The 21,670-nt window shown below is 42.3% G+C and overlaps 1 protein-coding gene across 1 annotated transcript in view; it reads right to left on the bottom strand.

Moving 5' to 3' along the window:
• CNGB3 (cyclic nucleotide gated channel subunit beta 3) overlaps window positions 1-21,670 on the bottom strand; it is a gene marked incomplete at both ends in the record, with an annotated part of 120,046 nt that overhangs the window by 8,272 nt on the left and 90,104 nt on the right. Inside the window, 4 exons of the mRNA XM_084619329.1 lie at window positions 10,853-10,971; window positions 15,189-15,272; window positions 17,402-17,499; window positions 18,280-18,439. Coding sequence (XP_084475455.1) covers window positions 10,853-10,971; window positions 15,189-15,272; window positions 17,402-17,499; window positions 18,280-18,439 — 461 coding nt within the window. The remainder of the gene's footprint in view (window positions 1-10,852; window positions 10,972-15,188; window positions 15,273-17,401; window positions 17,500-18,279; window positions 18,440-21,670) is intronic.

Genomic DNA, 21,670 nt, shown 5'->3' with positions numbered 1-21,670 from the left:
TAACCCCCTTACTTCTTGTTCCGCCTTCAGTGGGCCTGGAGGACAATTGATCACCATCCTCTTTATAACAGTCCTTAACATATCTGAAGATCTCCCCCTCAATCTTCTTTTCCCAACTAAACATTTCCAGTTCTTTTCACCTTTCCTCAGGTTTACGAAACCTTCTAAATCTTTTTTTTTCTTTTCCCCCTCTCCTCTGGACTCTGCAATTTATTCACATATTTCCTAAAGAGTGATGCCCAGAATTGGACATAGTGCTCAGTTGAGGCCTGACCAGGGCTTAGTAGAGCGAGACCAATACCTCCCATGACATACAGACAATACTCCTGTTTATACACCCCAGAATATTAGCCCCCCCCTCTTTTTTTGCAACTGAATCACATTTTTGACTCATTGCATTTGTGATCCATTATAAACCCAGACCCTTTTCAGCAGTACTACCCCCTAACCAGTTATTCCTCATTTTGTAGTTGTGCATTTGATTTTTCCGGTGTAAGTGTGGTACTTTACATTTGTCTTGTTGATTTCAGATCAATTCTGTAATTTGTCAATGTCATTTTGAATTGTAAACCTGTCCTCCAAAGTGCTTGCAACCCCTCCCAGCTTGGTGTCATCTGCAAATTCTATAAGCATCTTCTCCACTACGTTTCCCAAGTTGTTAATGGAAAAATTGAATAGTACTGGACTCAGGCCTGACGCCTCTCCCCACCCCACAGTTTGACAACAACCCTTAGATAACTGCTCTAGAAGTACAGATTTTTAACCAGTTGTGCACCCATCTTATAGTAATTTCACCTAGATCACATTTCCTTAATTTGCTTATGAGGATGTCATGGGACTATGCCAAAAGCCTTACTAAAATCAAGATAAATCACATCTACTGCTCTGTTCCAATCCAGTAAGCCAATGACCCTCAGTCAAAGATGTCAGTACATATCCTCAACATAGTGCCCCACACTAGCTCACCCTTCTCTTGGGAGTCCTTGGAGGATCATCTGTGTTCTGTCAGGTAGGCAGAATCCTCCCCTTGCTTGCCTTTTCTGTTCCTGTGGCAGCTTCCTTCATCGTAATGCGGTATAAAATGGCTCTCTCCTCCAGTTCTCGACATGAGTCCCTTTACTGACTCCTGCTATGGTCATCTGCTTCTTCTATTCTGCCCTTTGGTAAATTTCCACTCCCAGACCCGCCTCCCTTCAGCCAGAGGAGGAAGTTTCTTCTCCCAGCTCGAGCAAACCCATTGTCCCAAGATATTTTACTCTGAATAGACAATTGTTGAGTACTGATCACATACCATTGTGTCCATCCTGGCAGAGATGTGACACAACTATGCTAACTCATGGTGCAGTCACATACATTCAGAGTAATTTTGTGGTACAATTTTAAAAAAATCCACTATTCAGAAGTGGTACAGACAGCACCCCAAATCATCACAGATGGATAGGGAGGGTAAGGACCTTTGAAAGAGCAAAGAAACAGTAAAAAAAAATGATTTGCTCCTTAGCTGAGTTGCTTGCAACAGCCCTCCCTCTCTATACCACAGAAAAATAATGAAAACATTTAAATAAACAAAAATGCCTAACTTGTATATAGTGCTTGTGAGCAGTAGATCTCAGTGTTTTACATTAAATAAGAGGCAAAGTAACTAAAACTGCAACAGTTCATTGAGGAGACGCAGCTTTAGTGCCAGTTTCAATCTCCCAGCTCTGCTAGTGGTAGAGAGATTGCAGGAGATAAGGTGACTTGTGTCAAGGACACATGGTCAGCCAGTATCTGACTTCAAATTAGAATCTAGTACTTCCCGGCTTTTTCCTGCAGTGGTTCTGTATGAGGCCTCAGATAGATAAACATGTATTTACTAACTACATATGGATATCAAAAACATTTCCAGGGCAGCTCTGAGTTTTGATATTGCTGTTCTGTGAACAGCACCGTCTCGGCTGGAACCATCATTCTGACACTTTCCAAGCAAGAGGCTCTGTAATGACGCAAACTAGGGTTGAAGAATCAGCTTTCCCATTAGCAAGACCCAGATGTGCAGCGAGTTTTATAAATAAGTATATATGGCTTGGTTAGGCAGTCCTTGCTCAGACAAATTCAGCTTTGCTTAGGGATGGGAGCACAGAGGGCATGACAGGGCCCCTTTTGGCTAGCGGACCAAGAATTATCATAGCGTTGGGTTACCTGAGCTTTTTTTAAATGATGCAACTTGCCTTACAACAGCTTTAGATGTTCTAATTTCCAATGCTCCCTAATGGGGAACCTTATCTTTTCTGCCTTACTTTCCTTACGAAGAAAATCTTCTCTGCCACAGTAATCACCCCAAAATGCTGTAATATCATTCATGTGAGATGTTGCATTTTGGACACGTAGCAATTTTTATAAGGGTTTAGAAGCATCAAATTGCCATCCTTGTGCCTCCCCATTTCTCAATTTGCCTCTGACAATTGACAATCATACAGTGTTACCTTTCCCGGGGATAAGATTGATTCTGAAACTGCTGTTGTGTTGCCCAGCAGCATAGTTGCACTCTAGCACAAGTGCACATAGAGTGACAGAGGGACCCAAGAAAGGCCTAGTTCTCAACACTGAGCAGGAAGTCCGCCAGCACCCTGTATGCTGAAGCTGATTGAAAAACAGAATTTCCATCTGTCAAGGTTCCTTCCCCACTCTGAACTCTAGGGTACAGATGTGGGGACCTGCATGAAAACCTCCTAAGCTTATTTTTAACCAGCTTAGGTTAAAACTTCCCCAAGGAACAAACTATTTTACCTTTTGCCCTTGGACTTTCGCTACCACCACCAAACGTCTAACCGGTATTATTAGGAAAGAGTCCGTTTGGAAATGTCTTTCCCCCCAAAATCCTCCCAAACGTTACACCCCCCTTTCCTGGGGAAGGCTTGATTAAAAATCCTCACCAATTTGCATGGGTGACCACAGACCCAAACCCTTGGATCTTAAGAACAATGAAAAAGCATTTAGTTTCTTAAAAGAAGAATTTTAATGGAAGAAAAACTAAAAAGAATCACCTCTGTAAAATCAGGATGGTAAATACCTTACAGGGTAATTAGATTCAAAACACAGAGAATCCCTATAGGCAAAACCTTAAGTTACAAAAAGACACAAAAACAGGAATATCCATTCCATTCAGCACAGCTTATTTTTCTCAGCCATTTAAAGAAATCAGAATCTAACGAATATCTAGCTAGATTACTTACTAAATTCTAAGACTCCATTCCTGTTCTGTCCCCGGCAAAAGCAGCATACAGACAGACAGAGAGGCTTTGTTTCTCCCTCTCCCCAGCTTTTGAAAGTATCTTGTCTCCTTATTGGTCATTTTGGTCAGGTGCCAGCAAGGTTATCCTAGCTTCTTAACCCTTTACTGGTGAAAAGAAAAGAAGTACTAGTGGCATCTTATAAACTGGTGAAAGGGTTTTTCCTTTGGCCAGGAGGGATTTTAAAGGTGTTTACCCTTCCCTTTATAATTATGACACCATCCCATGAGATGTGCCAAGATTTGACATAGTCCTAAATTTAGTCAACAAGTCAATCTCAGAATTTGTGGTGAAATGAAATATTTCATTCTGCCCATATCAAAACATTTTGTTAAGGTTGAAATGTTTGGGGTTTTATGTTATAAATAATATAAAAGCCAAAACAATAAAGGTGAAATGAAACGTAGAGTTTTTTCATTGAAAATTTCAATAAAATTGATCTATTCCTAGAACACTTTGATTTTGTTAAAGCAGCATTTTCTGATGGAAAACTGTTCCACTGGACAGTTTTTTGACTAACTGTGCTGCCCATCCACTCCCTTACTGATATGCACAGGATAAGAAATGGAGAGAGCGTAGGCTAGGCAGTAAATGGGTGTGTGAGCTGATGTAGCTTAATGCATGATCTTCCTTGTGATAAGGGGGTCCTTAACTATGCTCTCCCTCCTTGGAATAACCCCTGCTACTCGGATGGAGTAACTGGATGACTGTGCAACAAGACTCCCATTATTGCAGGATCACGTTTGCCTGGACTCCTGGATTTGCTTCTGCTATTGTTCTGTGCAGAATTTAGCCTGTAATGATTAGACTATCATTAGATTAGATTACTTTTTATATTGCATCACAGTGTTCATTTACATTTAAATATATTATTCCTAGTTTCTATTTAAAAGCAGAGAAAGGTCTAGAATTTATTGGAATCATTTTGTATCATCATTTCACCTACCTTACAAATATGTGTCTACTTATTTCTATGCTACTCCTCTCCCATTGAAGTAATCTGTAAGGCCACTACTACCTTCTCTAAATCCCACATCAATTGATTTTTCTGGTGATACCTATGAGAAAGTAGTGTTGAAAGTACGCAACTCTGAGGAATCTTGAGTTCGGTTTTGGTGTTGTATTTTGATGATATATCAGAGCTGCATACTTTCAACACTACTTTATAGAGCAGAATGCTGGGGAATTAGAAAGTCTGACATGTCCAAACTGTCTTCATTCCATACAACCTGCCTCAGAAAAATCCTCCGTATCTTTTGGCCCAGAACAATCTCAAACCAAGATCTATTGACACAGTGCAGCCAAAAGGATCTGAGCATCATCATTGCCAGGAAGCGTTGGAGAAGTATCGGTCATGTGCTTCAGATGGAAACTGATTCCATCACCAGAGTAGCAATAAGATGAACACCTGAAGGCAAGCAAAAATGAGGCTGCCCGAAAAGAACATGGTGAAGAGCTGTGGAAGCCATGCTGAAAAACCTGGGGCACAGCTGGGGAACCATTAAAAGACTTGCCAGAAACCGACAGGAGTGGAGGAGCTTTGTCACTGCCCTAAATGCCAGAGGCGTAATAGGAACATGATTGATGATGACCTATGAGAAATTACCCATCTAATATCAGCGAGGTACAGGGCAGTTGAGGATACTGATATGTAGTTTAAAAAATGATTGTATGTTTGTTCGTCTCCCCCACACTTTTTAAACTGGAAGTTCTTTGGCGAAGGATCTGTTGTCCTATGTAGGGAAAGTACGTAGCACACTGTGGATTTTAACACCATTATCATGAAGGGGGAAATTTTCAGAGACAAAGGGCTATTATGCACCCAACTCCTCTTGAAAGTTAATGGGTGCCTATTTCCCATTTATACCTCTGAAAATTTCTGCTAGCCACCCACAAAAGTTATATTGCCATTGTAGTGAAACATTAAATTGAAGACCGCTTCCAGTCTCTGTCCCTAGTTTTCTTACAAATAAAACAGGCCGTAAAAGGACCCATTTAAACACGAGACTTAAATTGGACTCTATGGTACAGTTCAGCAAAAACATGGACACATTTAAAAAGTTTCTAGAGTCTCACAATGAACCGGAATGTTTGGTTTCCTTCAGTAACTATTTTTTCTTCCCAGTGAGAGATTTTTTTTAATGATAATTTATATGCAATTTGAATAAAAATATGATTAAACAGTGGGTATATTTTATACCATTCTATTAAACAAGTTAACAAGACGGGGAAGGGTTGATATGTTTCTGCAAACAAGTCCTGAGGCAGAGATCAAAGTGAGCAAGGCACTCTGATACCATGGTGACTAGTGTGTTGTGAATAGCCAGACAAATAGGTAAACACAATTGCTATGCAATAACAGCATTTCAGTTGATCAGCTCCATTAAGGAAGGTATTTTATTTTTCCTGCTGTAAAGCACTCAAAGCACCTTGACAGAGGGCCACTGTATAAACCCATTATTTCGAACATACTGCCACACAGGTGATAATGATTCCCCAGTGATGTGCTGAGTGGTTCAGCTGTTTGCTTTCCTCCAAATTTAGGAACATCTGCCAGCTGCTGAGTATTTCCTCCTTCTCAGGCCCACCCACTGCCTGCTGTTTAAGTCCAGAGTACTGCATGCCTGTATTTGTATTTCTCTAAGGATCATATGCTGTCTCCAGGAGTGGGGATTTCATCTACCATAAATGATCATTTCAGGAAGAGTAAATACTTGCTGGGAAAATGACCTTGGTCATTGTGTGTGCCTCAAGTGGAAACATCCAGTTGCTTGAGACATCTTTATTGATTCAAAAGTTGGAAAAGCGCCCCAAGTTAGTAGACAAATTTAATTGGCCAAATACTTCCCTGGTGTAACTCCACTGTGTTACAGCAGGACTAGATAGGTCTAAAGATTTCCTTAACTCTTAATTATTTCTTCTATAGGAATGAATCAGTGTTCATCTGGTGTCTAATTGGCTAATCCAAAAGCTGGTGACATGTGAGTGAACATGTTATTGCTCTATGACATTTTAGATTTTTCCAGCTGAAGAAAAATTCCGCAGTAGAAGCAAGAGTGATGTCCATTCCTGAACACATTTTTCTAGACTTGGGATATGTCTACACTATGAAATTAGGTCGATTTTATAAATGTCAATTTTTAGAAATTGATTTTATACAGTTGATTGTGTATGTCCCCACTAAGCGCATTAAGTCGGCGGAGTACGTCCTCACTACCGTGGCTAGCATCGACTTTCGGAGCGTTGCACTGTGGGTAGCTATCCCACAGTTCCTGCAGTCTCCGCTGCCCATTGGAATTCTGGGTTAAGCTCCCAGTGCCTGATGGGGCAAAAACATTGTCGCAGGTGGTTTTGGGTACATGTTGTCAGTCGCCTCTCCCTCCATGAAAGCAACGGCAGACAATCGTTTCATGCCTTTTTTCATGGGTTACCCATGCAGACGCCATACCACGGCAAGCACAGAGCCCGCTAAGCTCACCGTCACTGCTGCTGTTGTGGACAAGTCTAGTGTGGGGGCTGCTGTGATCCAAGTAGCCAATGCGATCATTGATGTTCTGTTATCAAAGGTAGTGACTCTGGGAAATGTGTGCACCTTTTTAGATTTTAAGTGCATCATATTCCTGTCCTTTGTCGCTGGTGAAGAAGTCTTGCAGCCATACATTCCAATTCAGTCAGTGCTGTAACACCCTATAGCACTTCTGTGGTTGACACATGTAACAGCTCCAGGGCTTGCTCTTTTGCCTTGGCCAAGGTACCTTGTCCTACCAGGACCTCCAAACATTTGACACAGAAGCACCTACAGCAGCTGGCATTGCTACACAGCAGCAGCTCCTTGCCTTTGCAGCAGACAGTGCAGTAGGACTGGTACCCATCTTCGTTGTACATGTAGAAGAGCTCCAGGAATCGATCCCTGCAAGTCTGGCAAAGGCCCCCCTCAAACAGCGGGTGGAATGTGGCTAGGTTTTTTCTCCCACACAATAAACTGTCTTCAAGGCTCCTGTTGTTGTTTGTGACTTCGGAAACATTTGCTCTCTGCTCTGGTCCTCCTCCACCCGCTCCTTGCTGTTGTTGCAGAAGTTAGCTTTTAGCCGCTTGGCCAGGGGTTCTGGGAACGTCTTCCCTGCCCGGCTCCTAGCAACCTCCAGGGCCTGGTGTATGGCTCGTTGATAGGAGACTAGCTTATTAAACGTGTAGTGGTTGAAATGCTGCCTAAAAGCCATCAGATCCACCAGCTTGTCTGCTGAAACCTTGGAGTACTTCCCATCCCTGAATCATTGCACGCAGCGCATTCCGGAGATTGCCTGATGTTGGGACATGACTCTGTAGGAGACTATGATTGCAGGCCACCAGGAGAAGCCCTTGATCTTCCCCCACACGAGCTCCCCAATTCCAAAATCAACTATAGGCTGAGCAAGTGCAGAATGGTGGTAGAATGTGCTTTTGGACGTTTAAAAGCTTGCTGGTGCTGTTTGCTAACTAGGTCAGACCTCAGCGCAACCAACATTCCTATTGTTATTGCTGCTTGCTGTGTGCTCCATATCATCTGTGAGAGTAAAGGGGTGACATTTATGGTGGGGTGGGAGGCTGAGGCAAATCGCCTGGTGTCCGATTTTGAGCAGCCAGACAGCAGGGCGATTACAAGAGCACAGCAAGGCGCACTGCACATCAGAGAGGCTTTGAAAACCAGTTTCATGACTGGCCAGGCTTTGGTGTGACAGTTGTGTGTGTTCCTCCTTGATGCAAACCCGCCCGCCTTATTGATTTTAATTTCCTGTAAGCCAACCACCCTCCCCCCTTCAAAATAAAGTAACTATTGTTTTGAAACCATTCTTTCTTTATTAATTTAAAAAAAAAGAAAGAGAAAACTGACAAGGTAGCTTGGGTGGGGTGGGGAGGAGGGAAGGACAAGGCCACATTGCTTACTGTAGCCACACTAAAAATCAAAGTCTTTGAATGACAGCCTTCTGGGGTGGAGTGGCTGGGTGCCCAGAGCCTTCCCCCTCCCATCCCCCCACCACATTCTTGGGCGTCTGGGTGAGGAGGCTATGGAACATGGGGAAGAAGGTAGGTGGTTATACAGTGGATGCAGCGGGGGTCTGTGCTCTTGTTGGCTTTCCTGCAGCTCCAACAGATGCTGCATCATGTCCATTTGCTCCTCCATTAGCCTCAGCATTGCGTCCTGCCTCCGCTCTTAGCGCTCACTGAATTCTTTCCTGGCCTCTGCCACTGAATGCCTCCATGCATTAAGCTGTGCCCTATCAGTGCGGGAGGACTGCATGAGCTCGGAAAACATGTCATCGTGAGTGCTTTTTCTCACCTTCTAATCTGCGATAACCTCAGGGATGGAGATGAATAGGGGGAGCGTAGAAACATTCTATGATTCTGGGTGGACTGCATGGTCACCTCTGCTGCTGAATTTGCCATGCTGACCAAACAGGAAATGAAATTCAAAAGTTCCCAGGGCTTTTCCTGTGTACCTGGCTAGTGCATTGAAGTGCTGTCCAGAACGGTCACATTGGAGCAGTCTGGGATAGCTCCCGGAGGCCAATACTGTCGATTTGTGTCCACACTACCCCAAATTTGACCCAGAAAAGTTGATTTTAGTGCTACTCTCCTCGTCGGGGAGGAGTACAGAAGTCAATTTTAAGAGCCCTTTAGGTTGACGGAACGGGATTGGTTGTGTGGATGCAGTCATTTTTAAATTGACCTAATGCGGCTAAATTTGACCTAACCCCGTAGTGTAGACCAGGCCTTTGTGTCCAGTTTTTTTTTTTTTTGTTTTTTTTTAGTACCCAAGTGTTTCTGAAAAATGACAACTTCCCATCTCTACATACATACATAACATATAAATTTTCAGCTTTGCTTACATGTTATATTGTCACAAAGAAGATTCAACTGAAAAAATAGACATCTTTCTCTTGAACAGCTGGTATAGGTTTATTTTCCATTTATATAAAAAGCGCCCTGTATCTATGGGAAACTTTCAGTCAGGTGTTTGCTATTTGCAGATTTGAGCATTGGCAAGTACTGTATGCACATCATTAAATACACTGGCATGTTTCCACCACCACAAGAGATAAATTAAGTAGAGGATAAATTTAAACTTGGCACAGAGCTGTTTACCAATTTTCAAAAGCAGATTAAAGTTTCCGGCAAGGGGATTAACAATAACAGGGTGGCAGCTGGAAGAAATCAAGATTCCATTTTATCACATGCAGCAGCTCCTACATTCTGTTACTACTCTTCATGCAGACCTTAACAGGAGGTACACCCAGTCTTGGGCTTGGCCAAAGGGTAAATGTGACATAGAAGAGTTCATAGATACTTGCATTGCAATTAATTAGAAAATAGGGATATTGTACATTGGAATCTTAGAAGAATTATGCCTTCTAAAAGGACCATTCCAAAAAATATTTTCTGGTATACTTTACGGTTAAATGTACTGTTTTCTGGTATACATACTTTTAAATAAATACTGCTTATATTTTCAAACCTGAGTGCCTAGCTTCTAAATCCATGTGTAGGCTCCTAAATAGTTTTTCATTGTAGCTCTTTTCCCCTAGTAAAAAGGATAATTGATTTTCAATATCTGCTGCCTAAACATGCTGAGAGACTGCAAGCAATAAAACAAATGTGGTTACACTGAAACGTAGAAACTGGAGCTGGGGGATGTGTTAAACCAGGGATCAGCAACCTTTGGCACGTGGCCCGTCAGGGAAATCTGCTGGCGGGCCGGGCCGGTTTGTTTACCTGCAGCGTCTGCAGGTTCGGCCGATTGCAGCTCCCACTGGCCACGGTTCACCATTCCAAGCCAACAGGGGCTGTGGGAAGCGATGAGGGCTGAGGGATGCGCTGGCCGCCGCTTTCTGAAGCCCCCATTGGCCTGAAATGGCGAACGGTGGCCAGTGGGAGCTGTGATCGGCCGAACCTGTGGATGCTGCAGGTAAGCAAACTGTCCTGGCCTGCCAGCGGATTTCCCTGATGGCCTGTGTGCCAAAGATTGCCAATCCCTGTGTTTAAACCATCTAAACTAGGGGGGAGAATTCCCTTAGTATATTCCTAAATACTTTACCCAGTCTAGTTTGAAAATGCGATTACACATTAGTCACTGTTCCACAGGCTCAGAGATCTCACTGCTAGGGAATTTCCCCCTGATGTTGAGATTACATTTTCCTTTGTACACTTTCATCCCCTTAATAGGTATCTTCTCTTGGACTGTCCTAACCCACTGATTGTGAATGAGTTTCATATTAACAACAAGGAGTCCGGTGGCACCTTAAAGACTAACAGATTTATTTTGGCATAAGCTTTAATGGGAAAAAAACATATTGTAGATCACACATTGTTAGCCATTTTTTGGGGGGGAGTTGCCTGCTTCCAACCCCAATGTCACACTTTCCCAGTGGCAACTAGTGTGATTTGTTACATGAAAAAGCCAAATGGAGAAAAATACTATTAATCAGATGTAGTACTTATTGAAAGATGGCAAATTTCATAGAATTATTTGTTGGTTGATTTTTGTTCTTGTTGAGTCTTAGAGCAGCTCTATAAAACAACATTATAAACAGTTACTGGATTACCTTATCTCTCCAAATACAGCTCCTGCTCTCAGGGTAACCAGGACTTTTGTGCCATCTGGGCCTCCAAGCACTTGAACTTCTCCCTGCTTGATGATGTACATCTCTCTGCCAATCTCTCCCTGAAGCAGAAACATCACACTTTGAGTGGAATAGTCTGACAAATGCCTCTTAACAGACCCTGTTTGTCATATGCATGTTTCCCACCATTATGGGGAATAAGACCTAGATTGTGATACCTTTACTCACAATGAGTAACACCTGACTCCACAGGCAGTCTCATTGATTTTGAAGGGACTAGTTGTGTAAGGCATTATGATCCTGGGTGTTGGATAAACCTTGCTGAAGCTGGTGGGTGTATAACTCCTTACCCTTCAGTCTGGATAAATGTAAGACAAGGAAGCACCAGACACAGCCATGAATGTACTGATAACGTGACTCTAAGAAAAAGCTGAGAGCATGGTTTTGGGCTTAGTGCTGGCTAGAAAGGGCTTGGAACTGTGAGCAAGTAAAATGTCTCCTGCTGTTTGACTCCTCCTGTGTTCAGCGAAACAGGACTTTGGGTAATATTGTTTGTAAATAAACAGGATTCATTAAGGAAATACTTGATTCCATCATCAATTTCTCCTCCTAATGGAAACAACCCACGAGATCCTTGTATAACTGCTCAGGTCAAAAGGGGTAACAGCATGTGTATCACAGCCTAGTCATGAGTGGATGAAGTAGATAATTATCACGGTGTTTTAGTTAGCACTAACATGAACTAATTCTGAAGGGATCTGATCTGACTTGATATATTAACGTTAATGTATCTAAGAAGAGCCATACACTGTGCATTTAAAAGTACTTCAGCATTTTAAATTTTTTTCTAATGATCATTTCCATAATTTAAAAGGAAAATCAAGAATAATTAACCAATCAAAGCTTCTGCTGTCTCTTGCATATTTACCAGTGAATTTGAGCCTTTGCTAGCTGTTTAATTAGCATCCAAAATGAAGTAGATTTTACCTGGATACAAAGGATGGAGAGATTGTATTTATGACAAATTCTAGCCATACTGAAGTCACCTAGTGGGCTAAAGTGTAGCATGATAGAAAAATATAGGACACTCACATGTTTTATATGTTCAAAGGGCTTTACACACATTAACTTAACAATCCTCACACAACATCCCTTGAAGCGAGGTGAATGATTATCATTCCTATTTTACAGCTGGGAAACAGAGGAAGAGAAGTGAAGTGATTTCAGTAAAGCCACACACCAGCAGTCAGTGGTAGAGCCAGGACTGAAATTTTCAGGGTTTGATTCCCATTCCTCCAGCGCACATTGCCATTAGAGCGAATAGAGCAGTGGTGGGTCAGTGTTTCTGTATTTGCAACTCTTATCTACCCAACTATGTCCTTTCTTTACAATCCTATATTCAGTTCCAATTACAGCTGCAGCTTTGAATTAATGTGTCATTACTGGCCATGATATATTTTATTAGAGCAACACAAAAGCCTTGCTCTTTTAGTAAGCCATTTACTAAACATCATGCTTGTGTAAAGCAATATATGTATTTCTAGGGCTTAGTTGCTGGGGAAGACCACCTGAATCTAATTGCAGGATCAAGGCTTTAATCTATTATTATTTTATTTGTACTACAGTAGTGCCTAGAAACGTTAGCCATTGATCAGGACCCCATTGTGCAGACACAGGGCAAAAAGGCAGTCCCTGCCCCAAAGAGCCTACAATCTAAGTAAAGCAATATATGTAAACTTGAACAGATAAGATTAACCAATTTATTTGAGCATAAGCTTTCGTGAGCTACAGCTCACTTCATCGGATGCATACTGTGGAAAGTACAGAAGATCTTTTTATACACACAAACCATGAAAAAATGGGTGTTTACCACTACAAAAGGTTTTCTTTCCCCCCACGCCCCACTCTCCTGCTGGTAATAGCTTATCTAAAGTGATCACTCTCCTTACAATGTGTATGATAATCAAGTTGGGCCATTTCCAGCACAAATCCAGGGTTTCTCCCCCCCCCCCCCCCACAAACCCACTCTCCTGTTGGTAATAGCTTGTAAACACCCATTCTTTCATGGTTTGTGTGTATAAAAAGATCTTCTGTATTTTCCACAGTATGCATCCGATGAAGTGAACTTTAGCGCATAAAAGCTTATGCTCAAATAAATTGGTTAGCCTCTAAGGTGCCACAAGTACTCCTTTTCTTTTTGCGAATACAGACTAACACAGCTGTTACTCTGAAACAGATGAGATTGTATCCCTTTCCACCCACCCGACCACCTTACATTACTTCGTGTCTGAGGTCCCAGTCCTGCAGTGAGCACCACATGGGCAGGCCTACTGATCTGAGCCTTCAAAACTTATACATAAGGTTAAGATTTTATTATGGTTATTTTTAGTAAAAGTCACGGACAAGCTGCAGGCAATAAACAAAAATTCATGGAAGCCTGGACCTATCCGTGACTTTTACTAAAAAGAACGGAGGGCTGTGGGGGCGGGGGGAAGGAATGACACCTGAATCCCCAGGGTGGGGACTGACAGCCCCGCCACCATGGGGGGCACAGCCCCGGCTCCAGATCCTGCCAAAGTTGCAGGGCAGGGGCACATAGCCACGACTCCAGCCCCAGCCATAGCCACAGAAGGGAAGGCAGGGAGCACACAGTCCTGACTCTGGCCCTGGCTAAAGTTATGGGGGGGAAAGAGGACACAGAGCCCCTGCCAGCCCCCGCTGAAGCTGCGGGTCAGGAGCGCACAGTCCCCGTTCTTGCTGCTGCTGCGAGGGGGGCTCACACAGCCCCAGCTCTGGACAAAGCTGCGGGTTGGGGATGCACAGCCGCAGCTCTGCTCCCACTGCTGACAGCTGAAGCCAAAGTCACAGAGGTCCAGTAAAGTCACGGAATCCCTGACCTCTGTGACAAAGTCGTATCCTTACTTATTACTCTCTGGGGGAATTCTGTTCCAACAAATTAAAAATTCTGCAGAATTCTTCATATTTTATTTATCATAATAATGCAATATAATCACACCAGGGTCATGTATTTTGTTAATTTATTGTCCTGCATTTTTTAAAAATGGGTAAGTAAAATAGATCCTGAGCTGTAATCTAACCCCCCTGTGCCTCTCTGGCACAGGAAAAAAGCGAGAAAGCACATAGATCTTCCCAGATGAGGATTCCCTGTCACTTACAATAAGGCTCCTTTACACCACTCTGGCAATGTAAAGGAGCCTTCAAACTTTTACACATTTTTTAGGCTCCTGGGGGAATTGACTAAGAATGGGAACAATTCACTGACAATGGGAACATTAGCAGCCTGCCTGCTTACTTGTTACATTTCTGTTCTGCCTCAGTGACAGAGACTGCCTCACACAGCCCTACCCCTCCAAGCTGGGGACGCCCCAATAGCATGTGAGAGAGACAGAGTGAGTATCTCTCGCTGGTTCGCACACAGACATGTGCCCAGCCCTGCCCCTTTAAGGTCTCTCCACAGACGCATGCACACCCAGCCTTCCCCCCTCCCTGCCCCCGCCCCGTGGTGATCTGCATCTGCCAGCTGCTCCAGGGAAGGGGCGCATGTTCCACACACATTTCTTTGCTCCCCCATTTTTCTGCAAGGCAGCAAAGAATTCTGTGGATGGTAGGAGCACAGAATACCCCCAGGAGTAATTTATGCACATATTTAACTGTGTGCACCATGAGTAGTCCCACTGAATCAATGGGACTGCACACAATGCAGAGAGTTAATCATGACTGTACATCTTTGCAGCATCCAGAACTTAAATTGTAAGCTCTCTGGGGCAAGGACTTTGTCTTCCTATGGGTTTGTACAGCACCTAGAACAATGGGGCCTGACTGTAACTGGAGTTTCAGAGCACTACTGCCATATAAGTACTAAATAATGACAACTGGTAACACACATGCAATGTTTAATTTGAACACTTGCAACTTCTCAGATGAAGATCTGTAGTCTGTTTATGTCTGCATACACGCAGAAGTTTTGAACTTCTAACTTCTGCAACACACTGTATCCATTTTAAATATTCAAACTTAATGATGTGTGTCAGTAGATAACTTGTATTTATACAAAGCAGTTTCCTAGGCTACCAACATTTTATGTTTGATAATATAAGTAATAAAGTCCATATTGTCTTGTTCCAGCTTGAAACCTGAGAGCACACTATTATTATTACTCCGTATATCATAATTATTTTTATTACATGTAATTCACCTAGGATTAATTTTGTTTAAAGTATACTCTTGACCTACAGATGAACTCTTGTGCTAGTATGTTCATTATTTTTACATTTGAAAAACAAATAGTCAAGCTCACCTTTTTGCAGACGAAGTCACCAGGTAAATACACAATGGATTTCAGTCTCAGCAGCATGTCATAAATCATTTGAGTATCACACCCCTGTTAAAAATAATTAGAATTTTGCTATACTTGTGCAGTACTTGAAATGATTACCAGGAGGTTTATACTGGGAAGCAAGAGATAGCAATACAGGAGTGTGTTAAGCTAATGCTTCAGGTACTGAGTGTGGATTTAAAGCATCAAAAAGGTCAATTTCTGGAGGGTAGAGAGAATGTCGGTGGAACTATTTGGGTACCTTTAAGGCCCTTATCGTGGTATTATCTGAGTGCCTCAACCTCTATCTTCTCTTGTGTTTTGAAAGAATAGTCTTTCTAACTGTGAGATGTCTGTGTATTGTGACAGGGTCGGGCCAGATGGCTATAGGAGAGTAATAGAAGGCAGATATATTAGCCCCAGGCTAAGTAGGTCCCTTTTCCCTGGGTAAGGTAACAGGGAAGGTTCCAGAACAATCAGGAACCTTCTGGAGACTATTAAGACAGGCTGATTAGGGCACCTGCAGCCAATCAAGAAGCTGCTAGATTCAATTAAGACAGGTTAATTAGGGCACCTGGGTTTTAAAAAGGAGCTCACTTCAGTTTGTGGTGTGCGTGTGAGGAGCTGGGAGCAAGAGGCACTAGGAGCTGAGAGCGAGAACGCGGACTGTTGGAGGACTGAGGTGTACAAGCATTATCAGACACCAGGAGGAAGGTCCTATGGTGAGGATAAAGAAGGTGTTGGGAGGAGGCCATGGGGAAGTAGCCCAAGGAGTTGTAGCTGTCGCACAGCTGTTCCAGGAGGCACTCTAGACAGCTGCATTCCACAGGGCCCTGGGCTGGAACCCAGAGTAGAGGGTGCGCCGGGGTTCCCCCCAAATCTTCCCAACTCCTAATCAGACACAGGAGGAGTCGACCTGGACTGTGGGTTCAGAAAAACACCCAAGCTGAGGGCTGCCATGAAACTCCAAGGCGAGCAAATCCGCCAATAAGCACAAGACCCACCAAGGTAGAGTAGGAACTTTGTCACAGTATGTATGTGACTCTTGTGCTGGTCTAATTAAATGCGTTCAATACTATGGTTAAAGCTGTGGGCCCGAGTCTCTGGTGCATAATTGCTCAGGTGGTATAAAAAGGTAATCTGGCCACAAATTCACAGCAGCAAATTCCACAGTCAGGCTGTGCACTCTGCTCCAACCTAGCATAAGGGGCAAGTTAGAGTTCCACTACTCTGTGCCAATCCTCCACTGTGTTGGGTCCATTAAGGATCTACCTCAGGGGTGCAGCTGCCTGGCAGCAGCTCTAAGTGGTGTCAGGGCTGGCCTGGAGACTCGTGGTGCTGTAATTAGCTGCTGGACACCTCTCCCATCTCATGCACCAAGGAAAGCACAGGGGCAGGAGAGAATCTAGCCCTCTGTGTATTGCATGGTCATGGCTTCTGGGACAAAAACATTTTATAAAAAGGCACGTTATGTGTCATCTTTATGAGGCTGCCACAAAGCAAGACTACCAACTTATTTATATTACTCCTAGGGAATTCGGTGCCAAAAATATAAAAATTCTGCGCACAATATTTTCAAATTCAGAAAAATTCTGCATATTTTGTTTGTCAAAATAACACAATATAATCACACCAGTTTCAATTATTTTTGGTCATATATCAAAATACCTGTCAGCAAATATGTCTGTAATAATACAGACAACAAAAAAGATTCAGAAATGTTTTTTTGACAAATAGATTCCTTACTAGGCATATTGATACAGAACTCTGAGTAATAATTAATTTAAACCACAATACAAAACCATATTTCCCATGCACCCCAGAAGCAGTGCAAATGTTATTGTTCCTGCTACAATCTCATCCTTCTGCCCCCTTGGCTTACTTGTACCCCCAAATTGACATGCAAACTACATCACCATTTGCCACCTCTGAATCTGGCCCATAATGTCAATGTAACTGCACTAAAATAACAACACAGTATCACTCAAACGTTTTTGGCTTCTGCTTTGGATGAAGAGACAGGCACTTGGCTCAATCCAACCATGAGCTTCCATTCACTTGGCAACCTCTTGACCTTATTTTGACTTTAATATAACTAATGAAAAGACGGTCCTAAATACTGCAACATGTGCAAAACTAGATTTTATAGCTCACAAGAACAACACGTTGCTCCTTTCTCCTTTAAAACTACTTGCTTTGAATAAGTCAACTTTATTGACAATGGCAAAGTTCACATCAATTGCAATGGCTAACTGCATTTTGGCTGGCATCTGCTCCAGTAATTCTGATTCATCTGCAAGAGAGAAAAAAAAAAGACCCCAAAATTCCTAATTACAAAGTGGAAATGCAAAGGAAGAAGGAAAAGGAGCAGCAGCAAGGGAATTTTAAAAAAAATAAAAATGAACCTTTCCCTTGTACAGAAGAATAGCCTAACTGAGTTAAATCTAACATACATGAGATCTAACAGAGGAATATTCTTTCAGACTAACAAATTGTGCAATATATTAAACCAATTCTTCAGAACTCTAACTAGAACATATTACAGATGGATAAACAAGAGAAAACCCCTTGATTATTTTTAGACTCCAGATATTTTATATATAGAAAAGAGAATTCCAAAACTCTAGCTATTGTATTACAACAGGTGTTCATCCTGGGTGTAACTTAATTTCCAATTATTCAAGGTAGTCTTGGAACTGCATATGAAGACTACGATAAATGAAGACTTGCTGTGCTGCTAGAAGTTCAGGTTAGTGATCCGTCTTTAGACACTACACTTTTACTGCATGAAAGTACAATATGTAATTGTACAAAACAATTAGGAAACACTTAAATCCACTGACTCCAGTACAGGTTTTTCTCTAAATAATAAGTGTGTTTCTGAAGGCCCTACAAAACAGCACATTGGGTTGGCTTTTTTGATGCTTGTTAACTGGTGTGTGTCTCTCTCACCCCCCCCCAGACCATTCAGAAGAGATCAAATGAGATCCATGTATTCCTTGGATCTAAACAGAACATTTCTGCTGTGAGTCAGTGTATGAGCAGATATGGTATAGTTTGAGAGTCCTCTTACCCAGCATTCCTTGAGAGTCCCATGTGTATTCGTACCAGCTTCGAACACGATTCTGAACTACTTTTGGAATTGTATAGGTGTTCATGTAAGAGACGGTGTTATCCATGCTGGCACGGTAGTAATTCTGTCCTGCTGTTGCTGCTCCAATTACATCCCGCATCTGCAAATATCAGTTATTACTACAAACACATTTCAGTGGTAACAGTCTCAGTTTTTAAGTGATCAGTCATTTTCCAAGCACAAACACTTTGCTTTGTTAATATATGTTAGTGGTAATGAATGGATTTAAACTAAGTTGCATTAAATAGTTGTTTTCACCTGTTTTTTATTTTAGAGGGACATTGACAACTTGTTAGTCTCTAAGGTGTCACAAGTACTCCTTTTCTTTATGTTAGAAGTAGTTTCACATACCATAGCTACCCCTGAATGCCCCTGCCAGTGTTTGTGATTTTTATATTTTTCTATTTTAAACTTACTTTTCTGTCTCAAGTTTCAGAGTTAGAGTGAAAAATACAGTCTAATGCATAAATTAAACAAAGTGTAAATGTTCCAGTTATAGGAAACCTGTGCTATTTGTAGGTAAAATATTTTCAGATGGAAGCATGATTTCTAATTTGAAGGTGTTCCTTTAAAATTCAATAATTAAGCCCCACTTTGTTTGGCATGCAATGGCAAATCAGAACTCAAGTTAAAAATGTGTTAACACCAGTTGATGCCACTAGACATAAGAGTTTGTCAGTGTTTCCCGAGTTAAATATTTTTTGATCAGGCATAAAATCAACTTTGTGCTGAACATTGATCTTGAAGGTCTTAGCACAAGAGCACAGTTTAACATTTCTACAAAAAAAAGTCACATCACTTTTTAAAAATTTAAATGCATTAATGTTTGAAAAACCCTATTCTCTAGGTACAGTTACATTTCTGATGGAATGTTCAAATATCATTGTGATGACCAATTACTAATATGATTGTGGGCTAAATTCTGCTGTCACGCTGGTCGAGGTTTGGAGGAACTCTACTTAGCTCAATAGGAATTACTCTGGATTTACACCAATGTAACAAAGAAGAACTTTTCAAGTAACTTTAAACCTCTTTGAAAATACAGACGTTATCCACTGACTGGATATCCATGTATCTTTTCGCTTATCTATATTTAGGCCTTGATCCTTCAATTGACTCTGCACTGGTGGAGTGGTCCATTTGCACAGAGTCAATTGCAGGAGTCATTTGCTGGACTTTAATAAGGGACCTAGATTAGATGAAAAAAATATTAGACTTGCAAACTAGATACCCAATGATTTGGCTGTTTATCCAGAATTTCTTCAAGTTTATCTAATCATCAGGGTAGATTTCTTATATGAAGAGGTGCACTGCTGATATTTCCAGTGTTTGCTGGATGCATTGCAAATACTGCAGGCATAGTCTATTTCATGATGTTTTAGTATTTCTTTTTCCACTCCTTGTGTTACCAGGAAGTTAGAGGTTTACACCCTGTTATTTACTTGAGACTTACACACTTCTTTTACTTGATTTGCTGAACTTTTTCAAATCTTGTGGTCAATAGAAATACAATTAAATGCAACAGTTCTGGTGTTTGCCTTTTCATTTGAACTCCCTATCATACAGGGATTTCTGCAAGAGTCCAGTAGGACTCACTGCCACATGTAGGAACTATAACTGTTGTTCTTCTGCAGCCAGGAAAGTTCTTTTCAAACCTTTGGATCTGAAATGTAACTCCAATATATTGGAAAAAAACTTTTGTTGCTGCCTATTTGGAAATTTTGCAGCTTTTTTTTTCAAAACTGGATGCAGATGAATTGAAAATAAGAACACTGATTTAATCTTAACCACAGGTTAACATGTGCCAAATTTGTAACTGTAACATATGGCAGACAGTAAATCCCCCGTTACACGACGTTCTTAGGACTTCAACGGGTAGTGATCAACGGCTTCTCAATGGGTAGTGATCAACAGCTCAATGTCTAGTTGGCAACCGGTATTAAGTGGAATACCCCAGGGGTCTATCCTGGGACTGGTTTTGTTCAACATCTTCCTTAATGATCTGGATGATGGGATGGATTGCACTCTCAGGAAGTTTGTGGATGACACTATGCTGGGGGGGAGAGGTAGATATGCTGGAGGATAGGATAGGGTCCAGAGTGACCCAGACAAATTGAAGGATTGGGCTAAAAGAAATCTGATGAGGTTCAACAAGGACAAGTGCAGAGTCCTGCACTTAGGACAGAAGAATCCCATGCACTGCTACAGGCTGGGGACCAACTGGCTAAGCGGCAATTCTGAAGAAAAGGACCTGGGGATTACAGTGGACTAGAAGCTGGATATGAGTCAACAGTGTGCCCTTGTTGCCAAGAAGGCTAACGGCATATTGGGCTGCATTAGTAGGAGCATTGCCAGCAGATGGAGGGAAGTGATTATTCCCCTCTATTCAGCACTGGTGAGGCCACATCTGGAGTATTGCATTCAGTTTTGGGCCCCCCACTACAGAAAGGGGATGTGGACAAATTGGACAGAGTGCAGAGGAGGGCAACAAAAATGATTAGGGGCTGGGGCATATGACTTACAAGGAGAGGCTGAGAGAACTGGGCTTATTTAGTCTGCAGAAGAGAAGAGTGAGGGTGGATTTGATAGCAGCCTTCAACTATCTGAATGGGGGTTCCAAAGAGGATGGAGCTAGGCTGTTCTCAGTGGTGGCAGATGACCGAACAAGGAGCAATGGTCTCAAGTTGCAGTGGGGGAGGTTTACGTTGGATATTAGGAAAGATTATTTCACTAGGAAGGTGGTGAAGCACTGGATTGGGTTAACTGGGGAGGTAGTGGAATCTCAATCCTTAGAGGTTTTTAAGGCCCCGGCTGGGATGATTTAGTTGGGGGTGGTCCTGCTTTGAGCAGGGGGTTGGACTAGATGATCTCCTGAGGTCTCTTCTAACCCTAATCTTCTATGATTCTGTGAAAGCTTTGAAAAATCAGGGGAACACTAAATAACCCGCAGATACATCAGTATTCAGTGCAGTGTTGTACCATTCATGTTTTTAAGAACGATAACACTTAATGCAATGAGGGCTGCTCAGAGGGCAAGGAGGATAGGGAAAGGGGCAGTTTGCCCAGGGGTCCCTATTTCAGAGGACTCCCAAACCTGACTGACATTGTGACCTGGCACATGGGGTCACAACATCACTCATGGAAATTTGGCAGCTGGGCTAAACCTGAGAAGCGCTGCAAGCCTATCCATCAGGTTGCAATGCCAGGAGTGGGGAACTAGGCCTAGCCCCATGAGACAGGAGCTGCAAACTGTGTGCTGTGTGGTCTTGCTTTCCAATCCACCTCCCCCACTTCCCTGGGGCCTCCCTTCAGTGGTTATATTTAGGAAGGG

Source organism: Lepidochelys olivacea (assembly GCF_965140295.1).
Source record: "Lepidochelys olivacea isolate rLepOli2 genome assembly, chromosome: 2".
In the NCBI taxonomy this organism is placed as follows: Eukaryota; Metazoa; Chordata; order Testudines; family Cheloniidae; genus Lepidochelys; species Lepidochelys olivacea.
Note: the sequence above shows the minus strand (reverse complement) of the source record. Positions and strands in the feature narration are given on the sequence as shown.